At 42.1% G+C, this 26,335-nt stretch overlaps 2 protein-coding genes across 3 annotated transcripts; one reads left to right on the plus strand and one right to left on the minus strand.

The window, feature by feature from the left end:
• Positions 1-512: 512 nt before the first annotated feature.
• rabgef1l (RAB guanine nucleotide exchange factor (GEF) 1, like) lies at positions 513-14,840 on the minus strand. The gene is made up of 9 exons (XM_061828026.1): positions 14,709-14,840; positions 14,178-14,371; positions 11,173-11,345; positions 9,029-9,213; positions 8,865-8,946; positions 8,658-8,790; positions 6,728-6,819; positions 6,102-6,358; positions 513-4,160 (listed from the first exon to the last, which is right to left on the minus strand). Exons 2-9 carry the CDS (start codon positions 14,354-14,356, stop codon positions 3,741-3,743), a joined length of 1,521 nt encoding a protein of 506 aa, XP_061684010.1. The 5' UTR covers positions 14,357-14,371; positions 14,709-14,840; the 3' UTR covers positions 513-3,740.
• A 2,767-nt stretch (positions 14,841-17,607) lies between these two features.
• On the plus strand, positions 17,608-25,228 carry LOC133505182 (caspase a-like). 2 transcript variants are annotated; one of them, XM_061828193.1, is made up of 8 exons: positions 17,608-17,756; positions 19,819-20,094; positions 20,171-20,256; positions 20,423-20,599; positions 20,673-20,919; positions 21,011-21,172; positions 22,228-22,337; positions 23,981-25,228. In XM_061828193.1, exons 1-8 carry the CDS (start codon positions 17,750-17,752, stop codon positions 24,125-24,127), a joined length of 1,212 nt encoding a protein of 403 aa, XP_061684177.1. In that variant the 5' UTR covers positions 17,608-17,749; the 3' UTR covers positions 24,128-25,228. The 2 variants fall into 2 exon arrangements, with proteins under 2 accessions (XP_061684177.1, XP_061684178.1); XM_061828194.1 differs by lacking the exon at positions 17,608-17,756 and adding an exon at positions 18,401-18,541.
• The last annotated feature ends 1,107 nt before the right edge of the window (positions 25,229-26,335 follow it).

Below are 26,335 nucleotides of genomic sequence, written 5' to 3' on the forward strand. Positions count from 1 at the left end.
TTTGGGTGAAGCCAAAGCCATGTTCCACAACTGATTATGAAGGACTGGAATAAGAGAGAAGCAAACTTTCTGTGGTACGTTTGGGGCTTATATTTTCCAATAATATACTTTGAAAGAGCAGTCAAAATGCTTTCAAAACCGCTGGCAATACAGTGAAGAATTCTTTGAAAACAGGCTGTGAATGAGTTAAATGAATCAGGATCATATTTTTAATTTTCCCTTGGGCACTTACCGGGAAGAGTCTCTCAATGCTGGGGGGAAAAAACTACCCCGCCCACAACAAAAATACAGAAAAAAAAAATTACAGAATTGAGGAAATGAAATTATTATTCCAAAAATAGGGGGAGATTTGAAAATACTTCCTGAAATCCCCCAAGGTCTTTTTCTTTCTTTTTTTAGATTTCTGAATACACAGATGTAGAAATAGATTTCAACCCTGTCCTCTCTGAGCTTGCACAACTTCAGGTATTTGCGTTAAGGTCCAGTGTGAGCTACACATGATGACACAGGCGGTTCTTCTTTCAGGTTTTATTATATTATAACCCTATTGTCACCGTCAAAGCCATTGATGCAAAGAAAACACCTCTGCCCCAATAAATTACATTTAAATAAAGGACAGTGTTGACTTATATTCTCAAATATGATACAATAACAAACCTATAAGGATGTTTTAGACATACTGCTCTCAAGGCTCACCCCCCCCCCCCCACACACAAGTTCTCCTTTACAAAAATATAATACTTGACTGAAAAATAATGACTAATATGAGTGTCCATGAAAAATGAGAATTATCATCTTTGAAAAGGCATTAAAAAAAAATAAATCAGTTCTTGGATAGACTCATCGGATTCTGTTGCTGTACTTAATGTTGTGGCCATTGGGGGTAATACCCCCCCCCCTCCCCATAACTTATGGAGTGCTTTAAAAACAGTACAGAGCTTGTAAATTCAAAAGTCTAATCTCAAATCAAGGGGACAAAAAACACACCATATATGGGAGCAAAACACCCATAGGAAAATTATTTAAAATATGAATATTACACATACAATGTCTAAATGGGTGGTGCCACTACAGGGCACACCTGGGAATACAGTGTCTGCACGATCCTTCATAATGCCATCTCTAAAATCATAAGTGCTTCAAAAGAACTAATTCTGATTACAGATATTCAAGATGGTTGTTCTAGGAGAAAGAGAAACCTTTTTCGAAAGGCTTCGGTTGCAATTAACATCACTGGGATACCACGAGCATCTCTTTTAGTGTGACACTTGTCAGTCAGTTGCTGAATACTGGGGGAGGCCTTATGAACATTGTTTGACCTAAATGGAAAAACATTCATGCAGCACACATGCACACATAAGCACAAGAATCCAAATGACTGACGACATTCTTAAAATTCAATCTAAAGATATGGGTTTAAAAAACTAGCCCAGTGGAACCTCAAAAGTCAACAACTTAATTTAAAATCATTAATTCATCGAAGGCGGCACAGTGGCGCAGTTGTAAAGAGAACTACTCCCAGTTCTGAGGGGTTCAAATCCCGGCCCCGCCTGTGTGGAGTTTGCATGCAAAACCCCGTGTTGGTTTGGTTTTCCCCAGGCACTGCGGTCCCCCCCCCCCCCCGCTCCCCAAAACAGGCAACATTAATTGGACACTAAATTGCACCAAGGTGTGATAGTGAGCGCCGCTGTTTGTCTCCATGTGCCCTGCGATTGGCTGGCAACCAGTTCAGGGTGTGCCCCGCCTCCTGCCCGATGACAGCTGGGATTGGCTCCAGCACTCCCGTGACCCTCGTGAGGGTAAGCGGCTCAGAAAATGGATGGATGGATGGATAATTTATCCATCATGCGTGTTTTGAGGAGCAAGAAAATGGAAGAGCTGTGATTTGAACCCAGAACCTCAGTGGTTACTTTCATTCATATTTCAAATCAAGTCAATCAAATCAGAGGTCAACTAAGTATAACAGATGCAAGTGCGGTGGGCTGAGGTTCCACTGCGCTAACAACTAGAAAAATGATGCACTTTGGATGGATGTGGCGGCAGAGGGCGTTAGCCTGATGCATCATGGGAGATTTCAACCACAAGCCCAATTTTACATGCTGCTCATGTCTTGGCGCTACAGTTTTCCGCAGACTAGAGTGATAGTTTTGACCTCTGGTAAAATACACCACCCACAAAAGGTTAGAGACATATTCGGGTTTTGATGAGATTACAGGATGACATAAAAAGTACTGTAACGTTTAAAACTGAATTTTGTCTTTGTTCAAACTTTTAAACGCACGTCCAACTGTCCAGTGTTCGGGTACTGTTTGCATAACTTGCGCTGTACACATGAGAAGAATGGCAAACTTCAGAAGTGTTTTAACCAATAATTGATCAGTGAATAAAAAAAGAATAAAAGACATCCACTTCTAAGGCTTTCTGTGGCAGAAATATTTATCAACAGTACCTTTTTAAAGAACAGTAAGTTAAGCAAAAAGTCCAGAAACATTGAACATTTGGACATTCAGAAGTTTTTAAAAGGTCAGCTAAGTTTACCTATAGAGGTTATAGTGCCCCCTCCTGGAGGCCATCACCTTTTCGTGGCCGAGGGGTTTGTTTGACAAGTTTCCAGTGAGGGTTGGACTCCCAACAAGAATGCCCTTTATCACCGATTCTATTCATAACTTTCATGGACAGAATTTCTAGGCGGAACCGAGGCGTAAAGGTGGTCCGGTTTGGTGGCCTCAGTATTCCTGATTTTTGCAGATGATGTGGTTCTGTTGACTTCATCAAACTGTGATCTACAACTCTTACTGGAGCGGTTCACAGCAGAGTGTGAAGCGGCTGGGATGAGAATCAGCACCTCCAAATCTGAGGCCATGGTCCTTAGTAGGAAAAAGGTGGGGGTTGAGATCCTGCCCCAAGTGGAGGAATTTAAGTATCTTGGGGTCCTGTTCACGAGTGAGGGAAGAATGGGAGCGGGAGATGGACAGGCGGATCGGTGTAGCGTCTGCAGTGATGCAGACTTTGTACCGTTCCATTGTGGTAAAGAGGGAGCTAAGTTCAAAGGGGAAGCTCTCAGTTTACCAGTCGATCTACGTTCTTACCCTCACCTATGGTCGTGAGCATTGGGGTCATGACCGAAAGAACAAGATCCTGGATACAAGCGGCTGAAATGAGTTTCCTCCGCAGAGTTGTGTCTGGGCTCTCCCTTAGAGATAGGGCGAGAAGCTCAGTCATCCGGGAGGGGCTCAGTGTCGAGCTGCTGCTCCTCCACATTGAGAGGAGCCAGATGAGGTGGCTCGGGCATCTGATCCGGATGACTCCCGGACGCCTCCCTGGTAAGGTGGTTCCGGGCACGTCTCACTGGAAGGAGACCCAGCACACGCTGGAGAAACTACGTCTCTCGGCTGGCCTGAGAATGCCTTGGAATCCCCCCGGAAGAGCTGGATGAGGAGGCTGGGGAGAGGGAAGTCTAGTTAAGCTACTGCCTCCGCAACCAGATGTTGGATGAGTGGTAGAAGATGGATGGATTGATAAGGTTATAGTGCATTTTAGGTTCATCCTGAAATTTCGCCTAAAAGCCAAAAATCCCCAACTTTTTGTAAGGCATATCCTCACCTTTTGTTCTTGTCTTGGGCACACAGAATAAAAAGTGTGCCCCAATAATGATGGGTTAATCCTGTCAAATATCAGGAGGAGTTTCAGGCCGTCTAATTTGAATGGATGGATGGCTGAGTGGCATGGTTCCACTCGAATCAACCAGCAAACACTTGCGGGGTTAGTGGCGGTGGCAAGTGCTCGTTCTCAACGTTATCAGAATCAATGGCTGAGGATGCCGTCGGCGAGCCTTTTGCCACACTTGTGGTGGCGCCGGGAACGGCGGAAGGGTTCTGTGTCTCGAAAGCGTCCAGGACGCTCTGCACCTTCTGCTCCACTTCGTCGGTCCAGTCGATGAGGTCGCTCTCCAGCTGGCGCGCTTGTTCCATGACAAGCTCCTGTCGCTGACCCAGGCCCGTCAGCAGGTCAAGACGCTTGTGGACCTGGCTGAGCGTGGCACCGCCCGCCGGCTGGTGGCTGGGGGATGCCTGGCCCCCAGACATGTACCGGTCAAACTCCTCTGAGGTCATGTTGAGCGACTTCCCATCCAGCTTCTCTATGAAGGCGACGGCGCAGCACTGAGGAGAGAAAATTCACCACTGAAGTAGCTTGAAAACACAGGGTGCAACGCGGGGGACAAAAGTAATGATTATTCCAAAAGCCTGTGACAGTGATAAAATACAGAAAAATATACAAAAATTTTCACTCACTCAGAAATAAATGCAAAAAAATACAACATAACAGAACTGTGTATTATGGGAGGTACACCAGATAAAAACTTAAATTGACCCTTGTGTGAAAATAAAGACACTTTGGATTATAAACAATCAATCTCCAGTTAGGATGCCACACACCCTTTTAACATTATTGCCCCTCTACTCCCCAAGAGGCGTTGCGACAGGAAGGTCATCCGGCGTAAAAACTGTGCCAAACAAATATGAGCATTCATCCGAGATGACACGCTGTGGCGACCCCTAACGGGACAAGCCGGAAGAAGCTTACTTGCTACTTTCACATATGGATCACGTTATATAACAACGCAGATGACCTAGTTTTGCCACTTTACACAGCACCTGAAGAATGAGGATGACATGATGCTGCTTTGGTTTGGTGGCAGCCGTGCTTAACTTTGCCTGCTGTGTAGCATAAGCACATATGTGTGCTGATCGCACTGACTGCATTTTGTTTTCCCTCATAGGCACTTGGGTGGGACTTCAAATGGAAAATGCTGGGAGAGGCCTTGTGAGAATTCCTTGATCTGAACAAACAGGTTTGTTGTGTTACCATTTTTGGGACACCAACATCCCTTCCATATCAACTGCTTCTTTGGGCACACCGTCACACAACTAATGTCGAGTGACTTCTCATCTTCTCGGGATAATTCCTATTAATGGCTGATGTCTATTTTGCCATGCTAAGCTAGGTATTTATCCCCACTTTTGGTCACTATGTTGAATTTTACAACTTGTTCACATAAGTGGAGCAGGAAAAGTACAACTCTCACACACTTTTGCACCACATTTGACCGAGTAAATATGCCCACAGCAGATCGCCGTGATCATTGTCAAATTTATCACAATCGAAGAGTTGCCCAACCCTATCTGGTCGTTCTGCAAGCTTTATGTCTGCCGTTTAGCACCTTTTGCATTCAATCGGAAAACTGCGTAACTGTCAAACTTAAAGCCGGTCAGAGACTCAATTTTACGTGTTATGCATAAAACAGAAAACATTGGATTTGAGGGAAGTGGACATTTAAGAATAACGTAGCATTCCTTCTGGAAATAACACTGTACCTGCACAAGTAGATAAATCACAGAAAGCTAGTTTGCATTAAGATTTGGACTACTTTTCAAAAGTGTTGCTTGAAACGCTGATTTCTCAACGTTGAATGGCTGCATTTCTTAGAGCAGGAAAAAAAGTGGACTTTTGTTATCATCTTAAGAAATTGTGTGGAATGGTTGTGTTTGGACTGTCACTTTGAGGTTTTTGTTGTTTTTGTCTTTGTGTCTTCATACAAATCTGACATACCGGCAAGATGGCTATTCTTCTGAGTTCATTCTGTCACGTTGCAATGGCACTAGACTTTGGAACAAATTGCACACTAGCACCCGCATTTCAAACGTTCGTGCGCGCACACAGACACACAGCCAATCAGAGGAGGGCCACCTGCCTTTCACTATGTGTGACTGGGTTACAGACCACAATGTTTTTTTTTTCTTTTTCAACGTTTGCTGCAGATACTTTTTTTTTCTTCCTAAAATGGCTGGGCATACTGGTGGGGCCTTAAAGTTCTTTTTAAGTGTACCATTCCGAAATTAGGGGTCATGTGACCAAATTAGTCACATTCTGGTGCCCTGATGGAGCACATAACCAAAAGCAAAACAGCTAATATAATTAGCATGACAACAACCAGATCTGAGGATTCTTCAAAGTGTGCCTATTTTTACATTATTTTATTATTACTTTACAAAATTTAGCCGTCAATGAATGTAAAATTAATGTAAGGAATGCTTCCTGACCAGATTAGTAAAGTAGTAGCCATCCTCTCCGGTCATAAGCCTGCTGGGGTTGCAGTAGCGAGTGATGTACTGGATGTTGGACTGAAGCCGTGGGGGATTCGCCTTCAACACAATGTAGATGAGCGTGGGCAGGAAGTCGTCAGCCGACGCCGCCTCCTTTTTGCTAATCCGGATGGCGTTGAAGATGTGCTTGCTGCACCGTGTAATGCATGCCAGCTTCTCTTTGGGTACCCGCTTGGAATCAATTTCGATCACATCTGGGGGAGAGGCACATGTTATTTGGGGGGGGGGCAGCCAAATAGGAACAGGGGGTCCTCGGTTTACGATGGAGTTCTATTCGCATGGCAACGATGTAACTTGAATTTGATTTTAAATCACAAAACACCGTACTCTATTTATATTAAGTATTTGTCTGAAAAAGTGTTCTTGGCCATAGATGTAATTTAAAAAAAAAAGAAATATGGCAGTAAGTAAGCATTTCTGTGCCATGTGACAATGTATATTTAGGTTGCTGTGCAAACTAGGTCGCTGTGGCCTGTACATAACCTCAAAAAGTCGTATGCTGGTCCTGTGGTGAATCAAAGACCCCCTGTAGTATCACTAGAGTAGGTAGGTGAGAGAACAACCTGTGATGGCTTTAACCACGCTGTCGGAAGCCTCGGGGATCTCATCGTCAACGGGAACACCCAGCATCTCGATGGTGACCCAATGCAAGGCTCTTTAAATTTAAAAAATAAAAATTTAAAATTAAATCAGTAGAATGTGATGATGACAACTCCACATGGATAAAAATATTACCTGCACCTCACATGTACAGTAGAAATCAGAAGTTTACAAAATATAAAAAGTATATATTTTTTTGTTCCGTCCTGAAATTGATCAAATGTTTATGTATTTAGGCACTATGGCCTAAATGATTACAATTTGCTAAATGCCATAATATTAAGGGTTAAATTTTTTTAGACCTGAAAGTGGACTTTCCTGAAAATTCCGGAAAATACAAATGTGAGCACTGAAGGTGCGAAGTCCTGCTAGGGTGTCCGGGGGTTTGCCCCCCGGAAAATTTTTGAAAAAATGGATGGCTGTGGTGCATTCTGGCGATATCTGTCAACAAAATTTTTAAGTCCTGACCCCCCAAAAACTGGGCAGAATTGGCCAAGCCCAGATTTTTTTGCCCCCCAATCCCCTTATCACTGGATAGCTCAAAATCATATTTGTCATTAAAATATGCTTAAAATAGGCCATCTTATCTCAAGACAAATGAATTAAGTGAACGATTCATATATATATATATAGAAAACTGATTGATGTTCTGTGGTCTGAAGAAATTAAATGGAACTGCTCGAAAATTACAGTGCATGTTTGGAGGAAAAAAAGAGAAGCTCGAAGGCCGGAGAACACCACCCCAACTTTGAAATACAGTGGTGGCACCATCGTTTGTTTTACTGCAGGAGGGACTGGTGCACTTTACAAATCAGATGACGTCATGAGGAAAGAACATTATGTGGAAATACTGAAGCAAGATCTCAAGACGTCAACCAGGAAGTACAAAATGGACAATGACCTGAAGCATTCTGCCAAACTGTTAAATGGCTTGAGGACAACAAAGCCAATGTTTTGGATTGGCCAACACAAAGCCCCGATCTCAAGCCTGGTGAAAATCTCTGGGCAGACCTTAAAAGGCATGCAAGCAAAGCGGCCTACAAAGTTGGCTATGTTAAACCCATTTTTTTCAGGGGAATGAGCAAAAATTCCTGCCAACTATTGTGAGAGAGAACCTGCTTTGATGTTTTACTTGAATGCTATTGGAAGGATATGCAAAACATTTGACTCAAGCCATACAGTTTAAAGGCACTGGTAACAATCTTCATGAAATGTATGTTAACGTTTTACATTAAGGAAAAAGAAAAAAACTATATTCTGGAATTTAGCGAATAGAAATATTTTTGGTCACTCTAACTGACCTATAAAAGAAACAAAAAGTGTCTTTTTATAGTACAGTAAACGGAAACGTCTGGTTTCCACTCTACTGGTATTGTTGTTTCATAATGCAAAATCAACTTTTATCCAATTACTGTAGTAATCAATGATATAATTAGGAGAATGCTCAATTCTAAAAGTAATTTTTGTATTAGCCCTACTCATCTGCCTTACATTTCTCAGGTTCGGGTTGCAAATCTCAGCTCAGTCCTTCTTGAATAGAACTGGCACGTTAGCCGGTGCTTGTGTTGATTTTCATCGAGTAATAAAGCTCCCTCCCACATAGATGTCCATCCATCCATGAACAGAGCCGCTTATCCTCACAAGTGCTGGAGCCCATCCCAGCTATCTTCAGGCAAGATGCGGGGGTACCCCCTGAACCAGTTGGCAGCCAATCGCAGGGCACATAAAAACAAATAAGCATTCACACTCAGAATCCCACCTGAGGGCAATTTTGAGTCTCTGACCACCAAAATCGATGTAGATGTGACGACATTTTTCATAGGTGTGAGTGTTTGTTTGTCAATATGTGCCCTGCAACAAGTTGAATTACAGCTATAGCTTACATCCACCAACCTAATTCTCTTCTGAATGGCCAGGTCTTTCTTCTCATCATCTGAAGTTTCAGGACAGAAAGCCTCCTTGTAAAGACGTGTCATCATGTATCTTTCTACTTCGTCCATGATGCCCTCTACGTAGTCTGAGGAGCCTAAGAGGAGAGATATCAACATGAGAATAAGAAAAAAAAAAATCACAAGATACCACACTAGTCTTTTGTGATACCTTTGAACTGAGTGTGAAGGCGTTCCGAGAGATTTTGGTAGAAGTCCTGGACGCATTCAGACATGTCATCAGCATGTGTGTCCTAAAGTAAGTGACAACATGGCAAATGGGTCAATAATGTTCCGAAAAGATGGAAAATCTTGCACTAAGATACTGGAGCTCACTCGTTTGTAGGCCATGCTCTCTGTAAAAGCACGACACTGTTTGAAAATTTGCCGGCCATATTTCAGAGGTCTGAGGAAATCGATGAACTCCCTTGTTGCATGGTCGGTGTCCGCAGAGGAGGGTCGGCTTGCTGTGCAGCTGGAGCTTGGGCTGCTGGACTGAGCATCTAAAGGGGTGGCAGCATCTGGAGGGAATACACATTTCATGGATTTATCACACGTTTGAGTTTTCTTCTTCTGTGAAAAAGCTATTATTTCATAAAAGTGAAATCCCGCTATATCAGAGGTGATCTTTCGGGCCCCATCAATATCACAGGTTAAGGCATTTTTTTTACAGCGTACAAAAACATGTCTATTGTAATTGATCCATCTATTTTCTGTACCGCTTGATTCGATGAAATGTTATTTGTATTTCGCCAAACTAAACATTTCTCGCAAAGTTCTCAGTGTTGCGCTGAAGTGTTGCACCGAGTAGGCAATGGAGGTAGATGCAACATAATAAAGAGCAAAAAGAAGAGGCAGAGAAGGTACCTGATGAAGCGACAGCAGTAGTTGATGTTCCCTGTGTGTAAAGTATGATGTGCTTGTGCGTGTTGCAGTTTGAAGGGTTATAACTCCTGTAACACCAACGCTAATTTCCATTAGACCGTTTCACAATAGATGTTAGCATTAAGCGGCGACATGACCTAGCTGCAATCTCTAGCGAATATTCCCCAAAACTCGGAAAGACTATTTCAAATCACCTCTACAATCCTCAAAACAAATTGATGACAAAAATTGATTACTAAACTATACTGCGGCACGGTGAATAAACTGGTTACGCGTTGGCCTCACAGTTCTGAGGACCCGGGTTCGATCCCGGCCCCGCCTGTGTGGAGTGTGCATGTTCTCCCCATGCCTGCGTGGGTTTTCTCTGGGCACTCCAGTTTCCTCCCACATCCCAAGAACATGCAACATTAATTGGGGACTCTAAATTGCCCCTAGGTGTGATTGTGAGTGCGACGGTTAGTCTTTATGTGCCTTGCGTTTGGCTGGCAACCAGTTCAGGTTGTACCCTGCCTCCTACCCGATGACAGCTGGGATAGCCTCCAGCGCTCCCTGCGACCCTTGTGAGGATAAGCGGCAAAGAAAATGGTTGAATGGATGGATGGATGGATGGATGGATGAACTATAGTGCATGGCCTACATTATTTGACTCCACACTGCTTTCCTCACAAATAGTTTTTAGGGCATCCATTTTCTTAGCCACTTATCCTCACAAGGTTCGCAGGAGTACTGGAGCCTATCCCAGCTGTCAACGGGCAGGAGGCGAGGAACATCCTGAATTGGTTGCCAGCCAATTACACGGCACATAGACACAGACAACAGTCGCACTCACAATCATACGTAGAGGCAATTTAGAATCTCCAATAAATAAATGTTTTGGGGATGTGGGGGGAGACCGGAGACCCTGGAGAAAACCCACGCAGGGACGAGGACAACATGCAAGCTCCACAGAAGTGGGACCAGGATTCGAACCCCGGTCCTCAAGACTGTGAGGACAATATTCTAACCACCATGCCGCCTGACACTGAAGCAATAACTCGAAAATAAAAGCAATACTTTTTTCCCTATTCTACACTTGTTCATAAAATAAAAAATTGCTTGTGTTCCCTCTTAAAATGGCATTACAGTACTTTTTGTTGATCGGGCTTCATATCGTAGCAAAAAGTCTTACTCATATGTTGTATTGATGTCATCAATCAACACTAATCAAACCAGTGACCTAATATTGAAAAGAGCTTTTCTCACAGGGATAACTGAAGGCAAAGGTTTGATAGATTCAGGTTTTTTCTTCACTAAGTTTGTAGTTATACTTTTTTTGTCCCACATTTCTTTGACCAAGTCTCTGTCCTTTTTAATTACAAGGATGAAAAATGTCTCCACTCCATAGGGGCCTGACCTATTCTGGAAAAGACCTTGCAGATATCAGTCAGATCTGTAGATAAAAATAATGTATTTTTATATATGGCCTGAATATCGCAGATTTTCATCTACAGCGGGTGTGTATGGAACATATCTCCTGGAAGAAAAGGGGGTTTATTTTATACTGTCATTAGAATAATTTTTACTTGGAAGTCACAGTAATTAGATACTTATCTTACCTTTCTTTGGTGGTATTTTGATGGAGGGAGTGAAAAACCTGGTCACAGTGTTGACCTTGCTTGACTTTTCCCTGGTCTTCCGTTCCTCAAACTTGCTGAAAGGCGTGACAGAGGGCTGTGACTGGGCCTGTTGATGTCTGGTTGCATAGGCTTCCTCTTCCTCTCTCTGCAGTCTGTCATGGGTGAGAGACAAGAATTAATCAAGGGAATGTTGATAAGCTGTCAGAAGAACTGAAGTGACCATCGTGGACAAATAAAACACTGTAGAGCAGTGGGTCTCAAACGTTGGTCCAAGGAACCATTGAGGTCCACATGCTATAATCTATTTTTGTCACATAATTAAAAAAAAGCACATATCTACGTATAACTGGGTACAATGTGCACCAATAAAATAAACACGTTAAGCCAATGCCTTCTTATTTTAGCGACGAGCCAATTAAAACCGCTGATAAGATTCTGACATTTAATATGAACTTAAAATCCCTCCATATGTGAAGCATTTCCAGCCCTCTCATCATGTTTTTCTCATGTAATGTTGTGCAGGTGAGGCAAAGAGACCTCAGAAAAATATTTGGAAGCATATACATTGAGTCTAAATCATCCAACATGTCAGAGAATTATCACTTTTGCAAAATATAAATCGTGATTGATTCCATTATTGCCTTCTACTGAATCCTTTTTTGTTCTGGCTCCACACTATATTGTGTAATCATCGTCATTGGGATGTGTACATTTGAGATAGACACATCGCAAAGGTCCTAATCATGTAGGGGGAAAAGAACTCGGGTGCCCAACATGCACCAGTCTCCCAATCTCGATAGTAATTTCAATACCAAACATTTATTTGTGGTGAAGTGAATTTCACCGGCCGCTAATGGATTTTGTGAATGTAGTGTGTCATTAGACGTCAGCAGGTGCCAGTGTACATTGACTCCATCAAGACGCACAACTTGGTCTACCAGCGCAGAAGAGGTTTAAGACAAAGTCGGCATCCAGCTGCCAGTAGTTGCAATTGGAATTTGTGATGGAATTTTGCCAGCAGTTGCAAATGTATTTTTTTAAATGGAATTTACGTTTTTCTGTGTTTATTAAACAATTTACTGTCATCACATGTATGGAACAAATTTAAATTTTACTAATAGAGCCACCGACTTCACAAGGAAATGACACCTCAAACTTTGTTGTTCTCCTGCTAGCAGGTTAATGCAATCCATCTAATAATCATTTCTCAGCACTGCTTTGCCCCCCGTGAAGTAAAAATTTCAATTCCAAATTGGTTTTGTATAATACTATGTTGTATGTTTTTGTTTAGACATTCAGGACAAAAGTCTAATTTTTTTGTTTTTATTCCTCATTTCAGAACAGACCACTGACCACAATTTTTACTTGTGTTTTTTTTGTTTGTTTGTTTTCTTTATTGTAGGATAAAAGCTGAATCTGACTGAATGGGAGGCAACAGTGGAGAAATAATATGCCAGTATTCTGAAGATAATAGCGCATTGGCAACATTGAAAAAAAAATTAATGAATGAATGCATTTTTCAAGAGTAAATTTAGTCCACTTACTGATTGTGTAGTGGTACACTTGCCTAACTTTGGTGTAAACAATGTGGGTTCAGTTCCAATTCAGTGATAGTCACTATATATGCCCAGTGACTGAGTTGAGACTCGTTCAGGGTGTAGTCTACCTCTTGCCCAAAGTCAGCTGGGATAGACTTCAGCGCCCCGCACCACTGACCAGGATAAGTAGTGTTGAAAATGGACAGAGAGATGAATGTAGTTCAGAATTATGAATTGAACTCCTTTTTTTTAAACACTAAACTTAACTTTGAACTAGTTTGTATAGAAAATGAACTCTTCAAACACTGTGTGTGGTTTTGTTTGTTAAGAAGGTGACAAGTACAGAATGAATCTATTTTCCAACCCGATTATCCTCACAAGGGTCACAGGATTGCTGGGGCCTAACCCAGCTAATTTCTGGCAAAAGGTAGACTACACCTTGAATTGGTCACCCATGACTCACAGGGTACATACTGTATCAACACCATAACTGAGGGAGAATCAATCCCACGCTGCCCACAACAAAGTAAGGCGTGTGTACCACTACACCATCAGTGATGACAACTACAGCATGCAACCATGATAGTACAGGTGCTTTTGGTCAATGTAACAAGTGGGTGAAAAACATTAGCAAATCTGGTTTGTGAGGAAATTTTCCCAAAAAGAGGGACGGTTTTGGTGATGTCGGTTGAAGTAAATATTTTTCTCTCAAGGTTTCTTCAATTTACTTTGAACAAATTGAGCACTTGTAGGATCATTAAGAATATTTTTCTTATTCCTAGTCAGCTGGTCTAACCTCATAAAAGCACAGTCAAGAACTTAATATGTTAACATGACAGAAAATGCTAAAGTGGCACAATGGCTGATTTTTTAAAATTGTTATTATTACTTGAAAAACCAGTGGGTAACAGCTCTGGTCAAATGGTTAAGCTCATCACCTGCCACCGTCAATGACCTAGACACTGATACCCCCAAACTTCTCCTTGGGTGATTCAGTTGCTCCAGCGTCCACTAACAAGAGTGTGTATTCACTTTGATGGTAAAAGGCAGAGCACAAATTTTATGTGCATGCATGGCCATGAAAATAATTTCATCTTTTCAGCACAGTGTGAATTGAAGGAATAAAAATGTTATCACATAAAAGAGGAAAACAATGAGTCATATCTTAAATATTTATAAATCCCCTTTAGGGAGAAAAAAATATACTTTATCCCTTTACTTGATTATCTGGTGGGCTGGTCTAGCCTATCTGTGAGTGTGCAAACCCTTGAAACCAACTTGGACAAGAGGTCAAACATCTTTTAAGACTACAACAACAGTCCTGCTACGATTAATTAAATGCTCACAGAATCGAATAACTGAGATGAATGAAAATGTAGGAAATTAAGGAATCGCTGGATGAGGCAAATATCATGATAACTCTTGTTGTGGAGGGTGCGAACTAACCTCTCAGCTAGAGCCCAGTCGTCCTGGATTTGTTTTTGCTTTTCTCGCTGGTTTTCCTCTCGCCAGCACTTGGAGCACAAGCCCTGCCAAGCTGTGTTGCCATAAAAACCACATCCTTTTATACATAGCAGCTCGGACTGGTCGAGATGGATCCGACGTCGTTCAGGCCGATGGGCCATTATGCTTCAAAGGAGCTGTATGGAGAATAAAACACGCGGAAAAACAACGTCATTACAATCTAACACACTATTAACTGCGACAACTAGTTTGTGAATATAAACCATCTTACTCATTACATAAAAGGAAATGACAAAGTAATCAATCAAGTGTGAAAAAAGATTCACATATCTAAGATTCCACCCTGATATTCAGTCACTCATTGTGATTGTGAAGAACTGCACGTTCAAACTGTCAAATATTTGCTTCAAGCAGTACATTGGTTGGCTAGCTAAGGAAGCTAACTACAAATCTACCCGTGACACCCAGCAAACAAAGTCATAGTAAAATAAGAAGTGTTTTATGTCGACGTACAGTGTCATCCGCAGGATGGGCAAAGTTGCCACTCAACGTTGTTCCAGCTCCTGGCGGTTGTAATGTGGAATGTTTACATTAGCTTCTCGGTTAGCCCACTGCCAGTGTCCACCATTTTGTCGGTTGACTGTGTCGTGCTGTGCTTCTTCTTTCTTCAAATAGCACATAAAGATGAAGGAGAATGCTATATCGCCATCTAGCGGCTATCCCAGCAAACAGCAGAATGTTTCGCTCGGGGTCGGGAACCTTTTAGGCTGAGAGAGGCATAAACGGTAAATATTTTAAAATGTAATTCCGAAAGACCCATACAATATTTTTTAAAACTAAATACAAGTGTATTCGTGCATTTTATGTAAGACCAACACTTTAAAAATACAATAAGTCTCTAAATTCATTTGAAGGAATACTCTCCCGAAAATTCACAATGTGAAGTAATATTATTATTACATATATTTTGGACATTAATTGAAAATAAAAATTGAAAATAAAGAACATATTTGAAATCCAACCAAAATCTGGATATGTGCCAGCTTTCGAGCCAAACCGAAAGAAAGAACTGAGGTCGCCAGTGCTTAGCGTTACAGACGATTCGTTCGAGCTAAGCCAAGATGCTGACGTGTTGTGCAACAAAAGTGAGAAAACGCACCCAAATTTGTCCTTCTTTAACCTCCATTGGGGTCAACCTGACAGCATAAAGCTGTGGCTGTCACAGTTGAGGCTCTTTCATCAGCGGTGAAATTTGCACGCATCTAATCATTACCGGTCATAGCCGCTTAGTTATAGCCTCTCGTGCTGGTACTGTATAAGCAATAACTTTATCAGGCGGCACAGTGGCGCAGCTGTTCAATCCCGGACCTACTGTATGTGTGTGGAGTTTGCATGTTCTCCCCGTGTCTGCATGTGTGTAAACTTGCCTCCGGCCCGTCCGCAGCTGGGATAGGCTCCGGCATTCTTGCGGCCATCGTGCGGCTAAGAAAATGGATGAATGGATGTATACACGTGTAAGCACACAACATTTCCCAGTTGCTATTTACGGCGATGCCCGCATGCAAACCCCCCTGCCCCTCCTCCCGCCATCCCTGCCGCCAATTGAACGCTAGAAGCTGGCTGCTTGAAAAGTACAACTTGGGGGGAATAAATGTCTGGCCATGCCTGCTTTATATTCTCAATATCGAAACCAAGTCCTCAGAAAAGCGTCAAATCCCCGCGGTCCATGTAATGGGACTGTTATTGTTCATCTTTAGTGCCACGATCCCTCTCCAACACGTCAAGGGCCAGCTCTGTGTATTCTGGTTCAAGCGCACAGCCTTGAACATTGTACTTCATGCTATTTTTCTTTTGTTTGTTTGTAATTATTTTTCACAAAATTTGGCAACAAAACGCCAGACAGTGGACGTTTCTCTGTTTGGTGAAACGTATCCACGAGCAATGGGAGGTCAGAACGGGAAGCACTCCAGGCGTGGCAAACGCTGATAGGCTGTCAGTTTTCCAGCCGGGCTCATTGGAATGTCTGAGCGAGAGAGGAATTTCGATAATGCATTTCCAATTTAGAGATGTTTTTTTGGATGAAATCTGTGGATAACTCTGCCATTAAAAGAAACACTGAACACTCCTTACTAACGTTTAATGTGTGCTCCCATTCCCATTAGTTTGGACAAAGTGTTCATTTAAATAACATTATACTGTTGCTAACCAATGATGACAAGTATTTTTTACCATTAATACGACTTCTTTGCTGATGACTTTGTTGTCTGTTTCATATGTCATTAAATCAAACTTGCGTGCAGCCTTTGGGACTTCCATCCGTTATTTGTGCACGTAGCGTTGTTTTAAGTTGTTGTTGTTTTTTTTTTTAATGTGAGACGGACTTTTCACATACAGTGGTTATGGTTAGGCTGATTGATGAGGTTAGACTGCAATCCCCATGGACCATAATGATCATAAATGACTTTGTGATCTGCAGTGAGAGCAAGGACAAGGTGGAGGTCCAGTTATAAAGTTGGATGGAAAGGAGGGAAATGAAGATCACCTTAAGACCAACAGAATATGTGTGAATGAGCGAGGGCGTGGATGGGGAAGAGTGAGGCTGCAGGGAGAAGACTTAGCAAGAGTGGAGGTGTTTCAATACTTGCAGTCAACATCAATGCAGAGTAACACCAGCCTTGCCCTTCAATCCACTCCGTCTCCTTACCAAAACTGAACAGTGGTGTCTTGATATTTGATAGCCAATGCAGCCTCCCTTCAGCCCCTTTGTTAATAGCTGTATTATTGACTGTTTATGGTGTTACAAGAAAAACATACATAATACATACAGAAGCTTTTGTCTTAACTGTATGTCTGAATACTTTTTGTGATGGGTGCCCTTTTTTGGCTTCAGCACTTGCCACAAAAAAAAAAATCTGTGCCAATGCCTGAGGTGTAGCGGGACAACAAAACGTGAAGTAAACAAAGTGTGTGAAAAGAGATTAAAAAAAATTACTTGTTTTACTTAATTTGGAGTTATCAACGATGACATATTGGATCAAATGACAAAATGTTGACATATTTCTAGTTAGAGCTGAGGTAATTGAACTTTGTTAGTCACGAGGCACAATTGTTACATCCTTTGCAGTTTTTCCCTCTCAGTGATGGTGTCGATATGTGCCCTGGGACTAACTTTCCTCCGATGTTCGCTCAGACAGGCACTCCGACGGCGCTTGTGAGTTTAACCGGCTTGGTAAAAGGACATGGACTTTTTGAACTAAAGCACTCATTTTACACGAAGACGATTTCATTGTGCACCACCTATCACGAAAATGAGGTATTCTTTTCCTTGATAAGACTTGAATAATGATCCTTAGGAGTATCTTGTGTGCGTGCGTGTGTGTGTGTGCGTGAGTGCGTGCGTGCGTGTGTGCGTGTTGACACCACTCCGCCCACAAGACTGCCCACGTCCTGTCAGAAACTCTTGGAAAGACGTTTGCTGCTGCACAGAGATAAACTCTCCTTAACAGTCACCTTAACTTTATTTCAATCACTTCTTCGCCAATAGGCACAACAAAATGGCTGGTGAGTTTTCCATTTCTTTCACTTTTTTCGGTTTTTTTTCCTTTCTTTTTTTTTTACTTTCATTTCCTCCGCAGTGTTTCCCGTATTAAGATAACCTGTGATCATCAACACTGAGAATGTATGATAATGGTTCATTTAAGCGACAAATCAATTTCATTTAAAGGTACAAAAGGAAGTGCCATTTAACGACATTAAGTGGTTGTGTTGAGTGGAGGTGGGGCGGGTTGGAGAACTAAAGAAATGCTGTGTTTGCGACGATAATCGAGATGGTTTGGACATGGAATCGGACGTGTTTGCGATATTAAACGTGTGTTCAATGTTCCTCTCTCTTTCACACATTGCGTGTAACAGAACCGAAAGAAAGAAGGGAAACTAGCTGAAGCACGATCATCGTCAGCGATTTGCAATGACAAAACGCCACAAGTTGGATAAAACAAATACACATCAAAATGATCAACAACAGGGCAGAGGTTTTCAAACTTTTTCAGGCGCGCCACACTTTCTTAGATATAAACTTCTACCCCCCTCCCACACCCAGCTGCCGATCGAACTTGTGGGGCGGGGCTAGGGAGTGGGGGAAGGCGGGGAAAACCATCCGCAATGGAGTAATGGATAGGGTTCAAATGACGTCACCACAGTCCCAGGAGTCCCTTGCCCGCCATTTTGTGTGTCTGAAGCAAGGGAAGCATCTACTGTATGTCAACAAAGCAAGCAAGCGCCTTTCTTCTGATAATATGGGCAACCTATGCGTAGCTTGGGGCTGTACTAACCGTGGTGACAAAGAGGTAGTGTTTTGATATTCCAAAGGTCGTTGTCTTTTACACCAAACAGAAAAATTAACAATAGAAAAAACTTCACGCTTCACCATTCACCTATGTTCTCTGAACTCTAAGACACACAGTAAAGCATCTGTCGCAAGGCATGATGGGTAATCGGAAACCTATCCATCGACTGTTTTCGACCACGTGACTACATCCTGGCCACGTTGGATGGGTTCACTCGTCTGACGCGCCGTTCACTCTATGGCTTTGGCATACAGACCGGAGTTACACAAATGTTTGTACGACTGTCAGAGAGTTCTGCTGCTGGGAAGTCCCTCGATGTGCTGGGGGACTTCAAGGCTTGGGTGGGCGAAGACGGTCAGACCAAGAAGAGTGTGATTGAGAGGACAGAAGGGAGAAAAAGAATCAACTGAAATAATGGTGTTGGACAAGTTTACACACCCTCATAACGTATAATGTGGCTGTGTTCAGAATGGATCAATCCCAATCACATTCACTTTATTATTATTATTTTTTTTTTAATCTGCGTATCTGTCCTGTTCAGCTGGATGGCCTTGCCGAATGGTGGATATGTATGCCTTTGTCCTGGAAGAGTTTTGCCTCTGTGGCCAGACAGAAAAGGGTTTTAGAGGACAGACAGAGGGATAAATTGGCAAGGGGACTAAGGATGAGAACCACAGCAGAACAATACTGATGTTCTAGTAATTCACTATACCTATACTGTACTAAGTATGTAGGTATACGTAGTATAATTGTAGTAACTAACTGTAACCCTAACTTTAATCCTAACGCTAACCTTAACGGCACCCAGGGATGGCGACCAGCCCCGGGATCACCACGGACACACCCATATGCAAGAGGAGTCGGGGAGAACAGCCACAGAATGTTTTTCTCCATATTTGTGCCCACTAATCAATGTCAGTAGACACTAGGAGGTCTTTTCCCCGTTTTGCGACTGGTATTCAATTAGTCCTTGATTAATTTTTATACTTTGAAAAGATGTTTTTGTTTTGTAGCATGATAGTATTTTCTGAAATTCACTCTACTTGCCAATGTGAGTCAGCACACAATTTCCACACGTAAAGCACCCCATATTAACCCCAAATAAGGATACTTCAGATAATTTTCAATCTAGCAAAAATTGTTGTTTTTTTCATCTCAAAATCATTGCATTCTATAAGGGGTATAAAGACTTTTCATACCCATTGTATCTAAGAAACCTTTAACGGGAACCTCCGAAAGTGACATTGCTCGCCATGGTGCTGTGCTTCTTCTTACAGATGAACTTAAGGCCGTGAGAACGGATTTTATAGCCAAGGTTTCCTCGCCAGTGGTGGAACAACTTCTGGACAAGCTTCTTGATGACTGCGTGTTGAACAGTACAGAGCAGGAGTCAGTAATTGAGGGGCAAAACACCAACAGAAACAGGGCTCGTACCCTCATAGACATGGTGCGGAAAAAAGGTGATGTTGCAGGCTGGAAGATGATCGCTCACCTTAAACAGATTGACCAAATGCTCTTCAATGACTTGGGCCTCCCCAATGAGCAACCCCAAGGTGAGCGGACCAGCAAAATTGCTCGATGTGAAATGAAACCCCTTTGACCCCAGTTGGAATGTCTCACTCTGTCCAGCCGCTTGCCATTTGGAATGCCAGTGGTCCACCACGCTTATCCCCTGCAAACAGAAATTCTGGAATTCCAAGAAAAATGACCCAAAGGTTTTTGTCTAGAAAATATTTCGCAAATGCTTAAGGAGGATATGTGGATATATGTTTAACATCTTGCCAAATGCAAAACAATGGGTTTTCATTGTAGTAATCCTTATAAATGTGCATTTTAATACTTACGTGTAGGCTTTTCTTGTTCAAATTTGCATATTTTTAGATCTACCCCGTGACTAAAGAGTCCACACAGAGTCGTGTGGCTCTACTAATCACCAATATAAAGTTTAAGGACAAGCGATATGACAGACATGGAGCTGAGGCGGATGAGCGGAACATGGAGAGGCTGTTATATGCTTTAGGATACGAGGTGGTCAAAAAAACGAACTGCACTGGAGAGGTAACAAACACATTTTTGATGATTTACAATTGTATTTTCTGAGCTACTGACTGACATACGTTGATTGCGGTAGGAAATCGAGAAGGCCGTCATCGACTTCTCCAAACATCCAAAACTGAACAACACAGACAGTGTGTTTGTGGTGATCATGTCTCACGGGAAACTGGGATCAGTCCTTGGCGTCAACTGGAACAAGGAGCAAAAAGAGGAAGAAGAAGATGCGTTCGCCATTGACAATGTTTTTAAACACCTGGGCTCAGAGAACTGCAGTGCCCTCCTGGATAAACCCAAGATCATCATCATCCAGGCCTGCAGAGGAGGTGACTAATCACGGTAGCGCTCAGATTGAGGGCACATTTCTCAGGTTTTGTATTGTTGTAGTGGTGTTGTGACTGTTGTTGTCTGTTTCAGTGGAGAAAGGCTCAGTGCTCATCAGGTATCGCAGAAAGGGGATTGCATGTGATTATACCAACCAGTCAGGTGCGTCCGATGACAAGAGCGATACTGAGGATGATGGCTATCAATTTGTGCACAAAGAGAAGGATTTCCTCGCTCTTTTCTCTTGCACCCCTGGTCAGTGCATCCCCCTTCTAACACTACTTAACGCGTACATGTGACTGACACAATTTAAGAGACTACAAAATCACAGACACGGCATACAAATGCTTTGTCACTCCATGCAAAATTGCCCCCAGACAAGCTGGTACAGTTTACATTATCAATGGCAAGTTTTTTGAAACAGGATAAATTCTTGACAAACAACATATTCAAATGTCTGCTGCTAGTGCCGTTGATGAAAACACAATACTCCTAGACTAACTATTTACACAAAGCCGGGGAACTTCTATCCAGAGAGCTACACTGTAATTCAGCATCAACAAAACTTTCATTCAACAAATCCTTCAGCGTATGATAAAACTTCACCCATCCTGACCTTGAAGCAGAATATTACGACGCAACACAACCTGAAGCGTAAATTGTAGTACGCATTTGAGCAATACGATGGATATAAAGCTTCTTAAACTGGTGCTGAACTGCAGTCAGGGAGAGAAAAACCTCTTGCCAGGTGGTAAATGTGGAATGCTGCTCAGGCGTCAATATGCAAGCTGAAAGGGGGATGATATGCTTACAAAAACTGCAAAGCCAATGCTGTCAGGTTTTAATGTCCTCATATCTGTTTGAATCGTACCAGAGACAAACTAGAAAAAAATGAAGTGTATAGTAAGTTTTGCGACACCGTGTATTTCTGACAACTCACGTTTACGCCTTTACGTTTCCGAAATAGAAGCTATACTTTTCCTATCATCCAACCATCCACCCTTTCCATCCATTTTCTGTACCGCTGATCATTTCCCCTAACCATCTTCGTTACTACAAAATAAAATATGGAACAAAAACCTGATGACATAATGCCTGAAGCGCAGATCACAAAGCGGATGAACTTTTACTTCCAATACATTTAATAGAAAATCAACTTGATTTTTAACTCCAAAGCCAACAACATACTCAATCGAGCAATCGGCGTGAAAACACCCACTAATTTAATGTCCCTGACCCGATTCAGTTACGTTTGTAAACAATCTCCGTGTATGAAAACAATATCGTTGTTTTTTTGTCCCCACTTGCAGATACTATGTCATACAGACACACACAGGACGGTGCTTTCCTTATTCAGTATATTGTCGATGCTCTGAACACTTATGCATGTGAAGAAGACATTGAGGAGCTGTTCAGAATGGTAAGTTTTACTCAGCACTCATCTGAATGTTTCTCGCATTCAGCAGAAATTCAAGATGCTCCATGTACATATGTGCAGTATAACCAGAAAAATATTATTAGAACGGAAAAGTGACTCATCAATAAAATGGTCCACATTGAGACAATGGCACTGTTTTTGCTCCTTCCCGATTAAGGAAATCAAACGCCAGACAATCTTATGCCTGATAAGATTATCCTATAAAATTATTCTTAGAGGATTCTTAGTCTTAGCCAATGTCATCTTTTATATCAGTGGGTTCACCACGTAGCAAGTATTTTCCAAAACAACTCTTTTTATTGATTACATCAACATTCAACACTGCTGTCTTCGGTTCCTTCGGCAACACAAAAGAAAAAAAAAATCTGTGCAACATTGTCGTTGTGTTTCTTTTTCTGTTTTGTTAGATCGCGTTTGATAACAAAATTTCTGCGTTGGTGCGCTACATTTGAGTTTGAACAATCCTGATGTTTTGTATGTACCAGACTTTATCCTCCCGGCGATTACTTCAAAGAACAAAACTTGCAGTTTGGATTTGTAATATTTTTAGTGACACCTATCCTAGAGCCTTTCTGACGCACCTTGTATTCTAAAACAAACAAAACCGGAGGGGAAAAAAAAATCCTCTCTTTTTGCTTGCTTCCGAGACAAGGAAGTAACATTTGTGCAACATGACCAAACTGAGAAAGGTCTCGTTCTGAGCCCAGCACAACTGTATGGTTTGTATTTGGTGGGAATTAATTGAAAATGGGAATAAGTGACAGATGGATGCAAATAGTCTTGGACAGCTACGTGTGCAGTGGAATCATTCCACACTCTCCCACAATGCTCTCATTCGACTTTGATAGAGCAAGGTGAAAAGTTGTTCAAAATCCTGATCTCCCTCACTTTAACAAAAGATGTGCATTTGGAAATAAATGATCGTTTAAGTCAATTAAGTTGACAGAGTTATTTTATTCAGCACACTCTCATGTTGCTTGAAGCGACTCTGCCTCTGTCATGGTCATGCCGGTCCAGCCCTGGTTGGGCAGGACCCAGCACACCGGCGCCTCATCGGCAGTGATTACCCCGGTGTATATACAGAACCCAGTGGACGGTCTGGCTTGGCCAGATCGTCGCAACTTATGCCCAGTTCCTGCACTCCCGTATCTCTGATCGTAGACCCTTGTGTACCAACCTCCGCCTGTTATCCCACCAACCCCGTAAACCTGACGCCTTTGACACTCCTGCTATCTCTGATCCATCTCCCGTGTACCGACCCCTGCCTGCCCGCGGACCTGCTCTCTACGTCCGACGTCCTGACTACCGCTGCTGCACCTGATTGTCTGCCTGATCCCCGACTTTGGACCGAATAAACACTTTTCCCCAACTACCTTTGTGTCTCCGGAGTCCTGCATTTGGGTCCTCCCTCCGTACCGATGGGTCGTGACAGCCTCCCCCTCAAGTCAAACGCAATCGAGCTTAGAAACTAGTTGACATCACGATCTTGATGTCATCATGGATTTGTCAAGTAAATCGACTAGTGTCTACAACCAATTTCTGGTGAAATATGGAGTTTTGATGATTTTTTATTTTTTTTGGGTTGCTCTGTTAATGTAATTTTTGTGTATGTTTCAACCACGCAGGTCATGCAACGCTTTGAAACAATGCCGTCTGTGACCCAGAAACAGATGCCAACTAAAGAGCGATGCACTTTGACAAGGCGCTTCTACCTGTTCCCGGCAATTGACACCACACATTTATTCAGAGAACCACATCCAATATACCTCTAAGCTACGCAACTGTGCATTTGCGCACTTGTTGCACAACAGCTGGATGTCTGTTTTATTTTATTTATGTATTTATTTTTTAAATCAAGGCAGCACACTGCCTCTCACAACGAGCTGCTGACAGGCCACACACTCTACTTCCTAGTTTACCTGACTCCGCCCCCTCCGCTCTTAAAGAGATAATTATAATTGGTGTGCAATGTTAAAATTCCACCTTGACACAGCCTGATCGAGGATGAAAGCACAGATGATACAGTGCCCCAAAAGCTAATTCTGTATTTTAAATATAGGAAGCAACATAACATTAACCCTAAAACTGTTTGGGAGCGTCATTCAGCTTTCAAAATGCATTGCTAAAGATATTCTGCAAATAATAATTCAGTTTTACACCAAGAAAAACAGACGGGGATAGCATTGTGGGTTAAAAAACAAAAAAAAGAAACAAAGTTGGAAGTCACATTTCAAATTAATAGTTCATAGTTGGCTTGGTTTGGTTAGCAATGTATTTTGTTTGTTGACATTTTCAGGGTTAGTTTGCAAAAACACAAAATTGTTCTTAAAGATGTTATGATGGGAATATAATCTGAACCTTTTGAGTCGTGTAACTTCAATGGATGACACTGATTGACCACAGTGCGTACGTCTGATGTTACTCACAGTGTTCAAAAGGAGCGCTTCATGGCCTTAGTGTGTTTGCTCAGACACGTAAAAAATTAGAGGGAATATGTTCATCTGAGATGTCACACTGGGGCGACCCCTAAATGGACAAGCTGAAAGAAACGTACTATTGACCACATTGCTCTCATTTTGTGGAATATACAGTATCATCAATGATAAAGTACTCCTTATCATACCAATGACCGATACCGTATTCCATTCCAGCAAAATTATGTACCTGTTTGACATGACTTTAACCGAAAAAAAAAAAAAAGTGTATACATTACCGCAGAGGAACAGGAAACACAACATATCCAAAGTTTGTACTGTACATTTTTTATTTTCTGCGTGCAGTCCCTACAATATGTGTGTAACTGATATATGTTTTCCTGTATGACTCTGAGTGTTTATGGTCTGACCAATTTTCACTACAAAAATAAAGCATTTATGACAATTGTGTTGTCTTCATGCTCCAACACAACACGGCGTATGTTTGGAAAATGTAATTTTCACTTAATTGCTAAATTTGTTTTGAAAATGGTAGAAATCTGATTATCCCCAAAATTGGAAACAATTTACCAAGTGTCAGTCCATTTCCAAACATTTTACATCGACTCATGATCAGGTTTTCATGTGACAATCCTATGGGTAGGTTTTTTTAATTAATTATTCGCGAAGCAGAACTGGAGGTAGCAGAAATGAAGATGCTGAGGTTCTCGTTTGGAGTGAGCAGGTTGGATAGGATTAGAAATGAGCTCATTAGAGGGACACCCAAAGTTGGATGTTTTGGAGACAAGGTTAGAGAGAGCAGATTTCGGTGGTTTGGGCATGTTCAGAGGCGAGAGAGAGAGTATGTTGGTGGAAAGGTGCTGAGGATGGAGCTGCCAGGGAAAAGAGCGAGAGGAAGACCAAAGAAAAGGTTGATGGATGTTGTGATGGAGGACATGAGGACAGTGGGTGTTAGAGAGGAGGATGCACGAGATAGGCTTAGATGGAAAAAGACGACATGCTGTGGCGACCCCTAACGGGACAAGCCGAAAGAAAAAGAAGAAGAAGATTAGGGAAGTGTATGCATGCTGATAAAATATTAACAACTGGGACCAAGGTAGTCACCGCTATGAAAAACAAACATGAGCAATAGATTCCACAGATATGAGGGCGTCACGTAATAATGTCATAAACTCGAAGGCTTTACAGGCAAAGCCTTGGTCACAATTTGATGCGACCGTGTAGTTTTACAACAAGAACCATAAAAGGATTATGATAAGGTGCATACAAAAGAGGTGCAGGAGTTGTATGTTGGACACTACTGCTCGAAAGCATGGTGGAGAACGTCAAAGTGAACCAGGGCACTGGGAAGGGAGGTTATGCAGACATTCATCACATGAGTTCTGTTATGAGTTATGGATTACTGACAACTTTGCCACCATCTTGTAATCATGTGAACAAAGGTTTTGGTTTCAGGCCTCAGTATGTGGTGTATCATGAAGACAGTGAGCTTATTATCGCAAGGTGAAAAACGTTACATACTGTGGTGCAGGTGTGGTGCTTGGC

Source organism: Syngnathoides biaculeatus, chromosome 8 (assembly GCF_019802595.1).
Source record: "Syngnathoides biaculeatus isolate LvHL_M chromosome 8, ASM1980259v1, whole genome shotgun sequence".
NCBI lineage: Eukaryota > Metazoa > Chordata > Actinopteri > Syngnathiformes > Syngnathidae > Syngnathoides > Syngnathoides biaculeatus.

Coding starts and splice junctions, on each gene's coding strand:
- rabgef1l (XM_061828026.1), bottom strand. CDS start 14,356: ATGGCCCATCGGCCTGAACGACGTCGGATCCATCTCGACCAGTCCGAG. Junction 11,346..14,177: donor GACTGGGCTCTAGCTGAGAG/GTTAGTTCGCAC, acceptor CACCCATGACAG/ACTGCAGAGAGAGGAAGAGG. Junction 6,820..8,657: donor GCCATTCAGAAGAGAATTAG/GTTGGTGGATGT, acceptor TTAAATTTAAAG/AGCCTTGCATTGGGTCACCA.
- LOC133505182 (XM_061828193.1), top strand. Junction 20,600..20,672: donor AAACGAACTGCACTGGAGAG/GTAACAAACACA, acceptor TGATTGCGGTAG/GAAATCGAGAAGGCCGTCAT. Junction 21,173..22,227: donor TCTTTTCTCTTGCACCCCTG/GTCAGTGCATCC, acceptor CCCCACTTGCAG/ATACTATGTCATACAGACAC.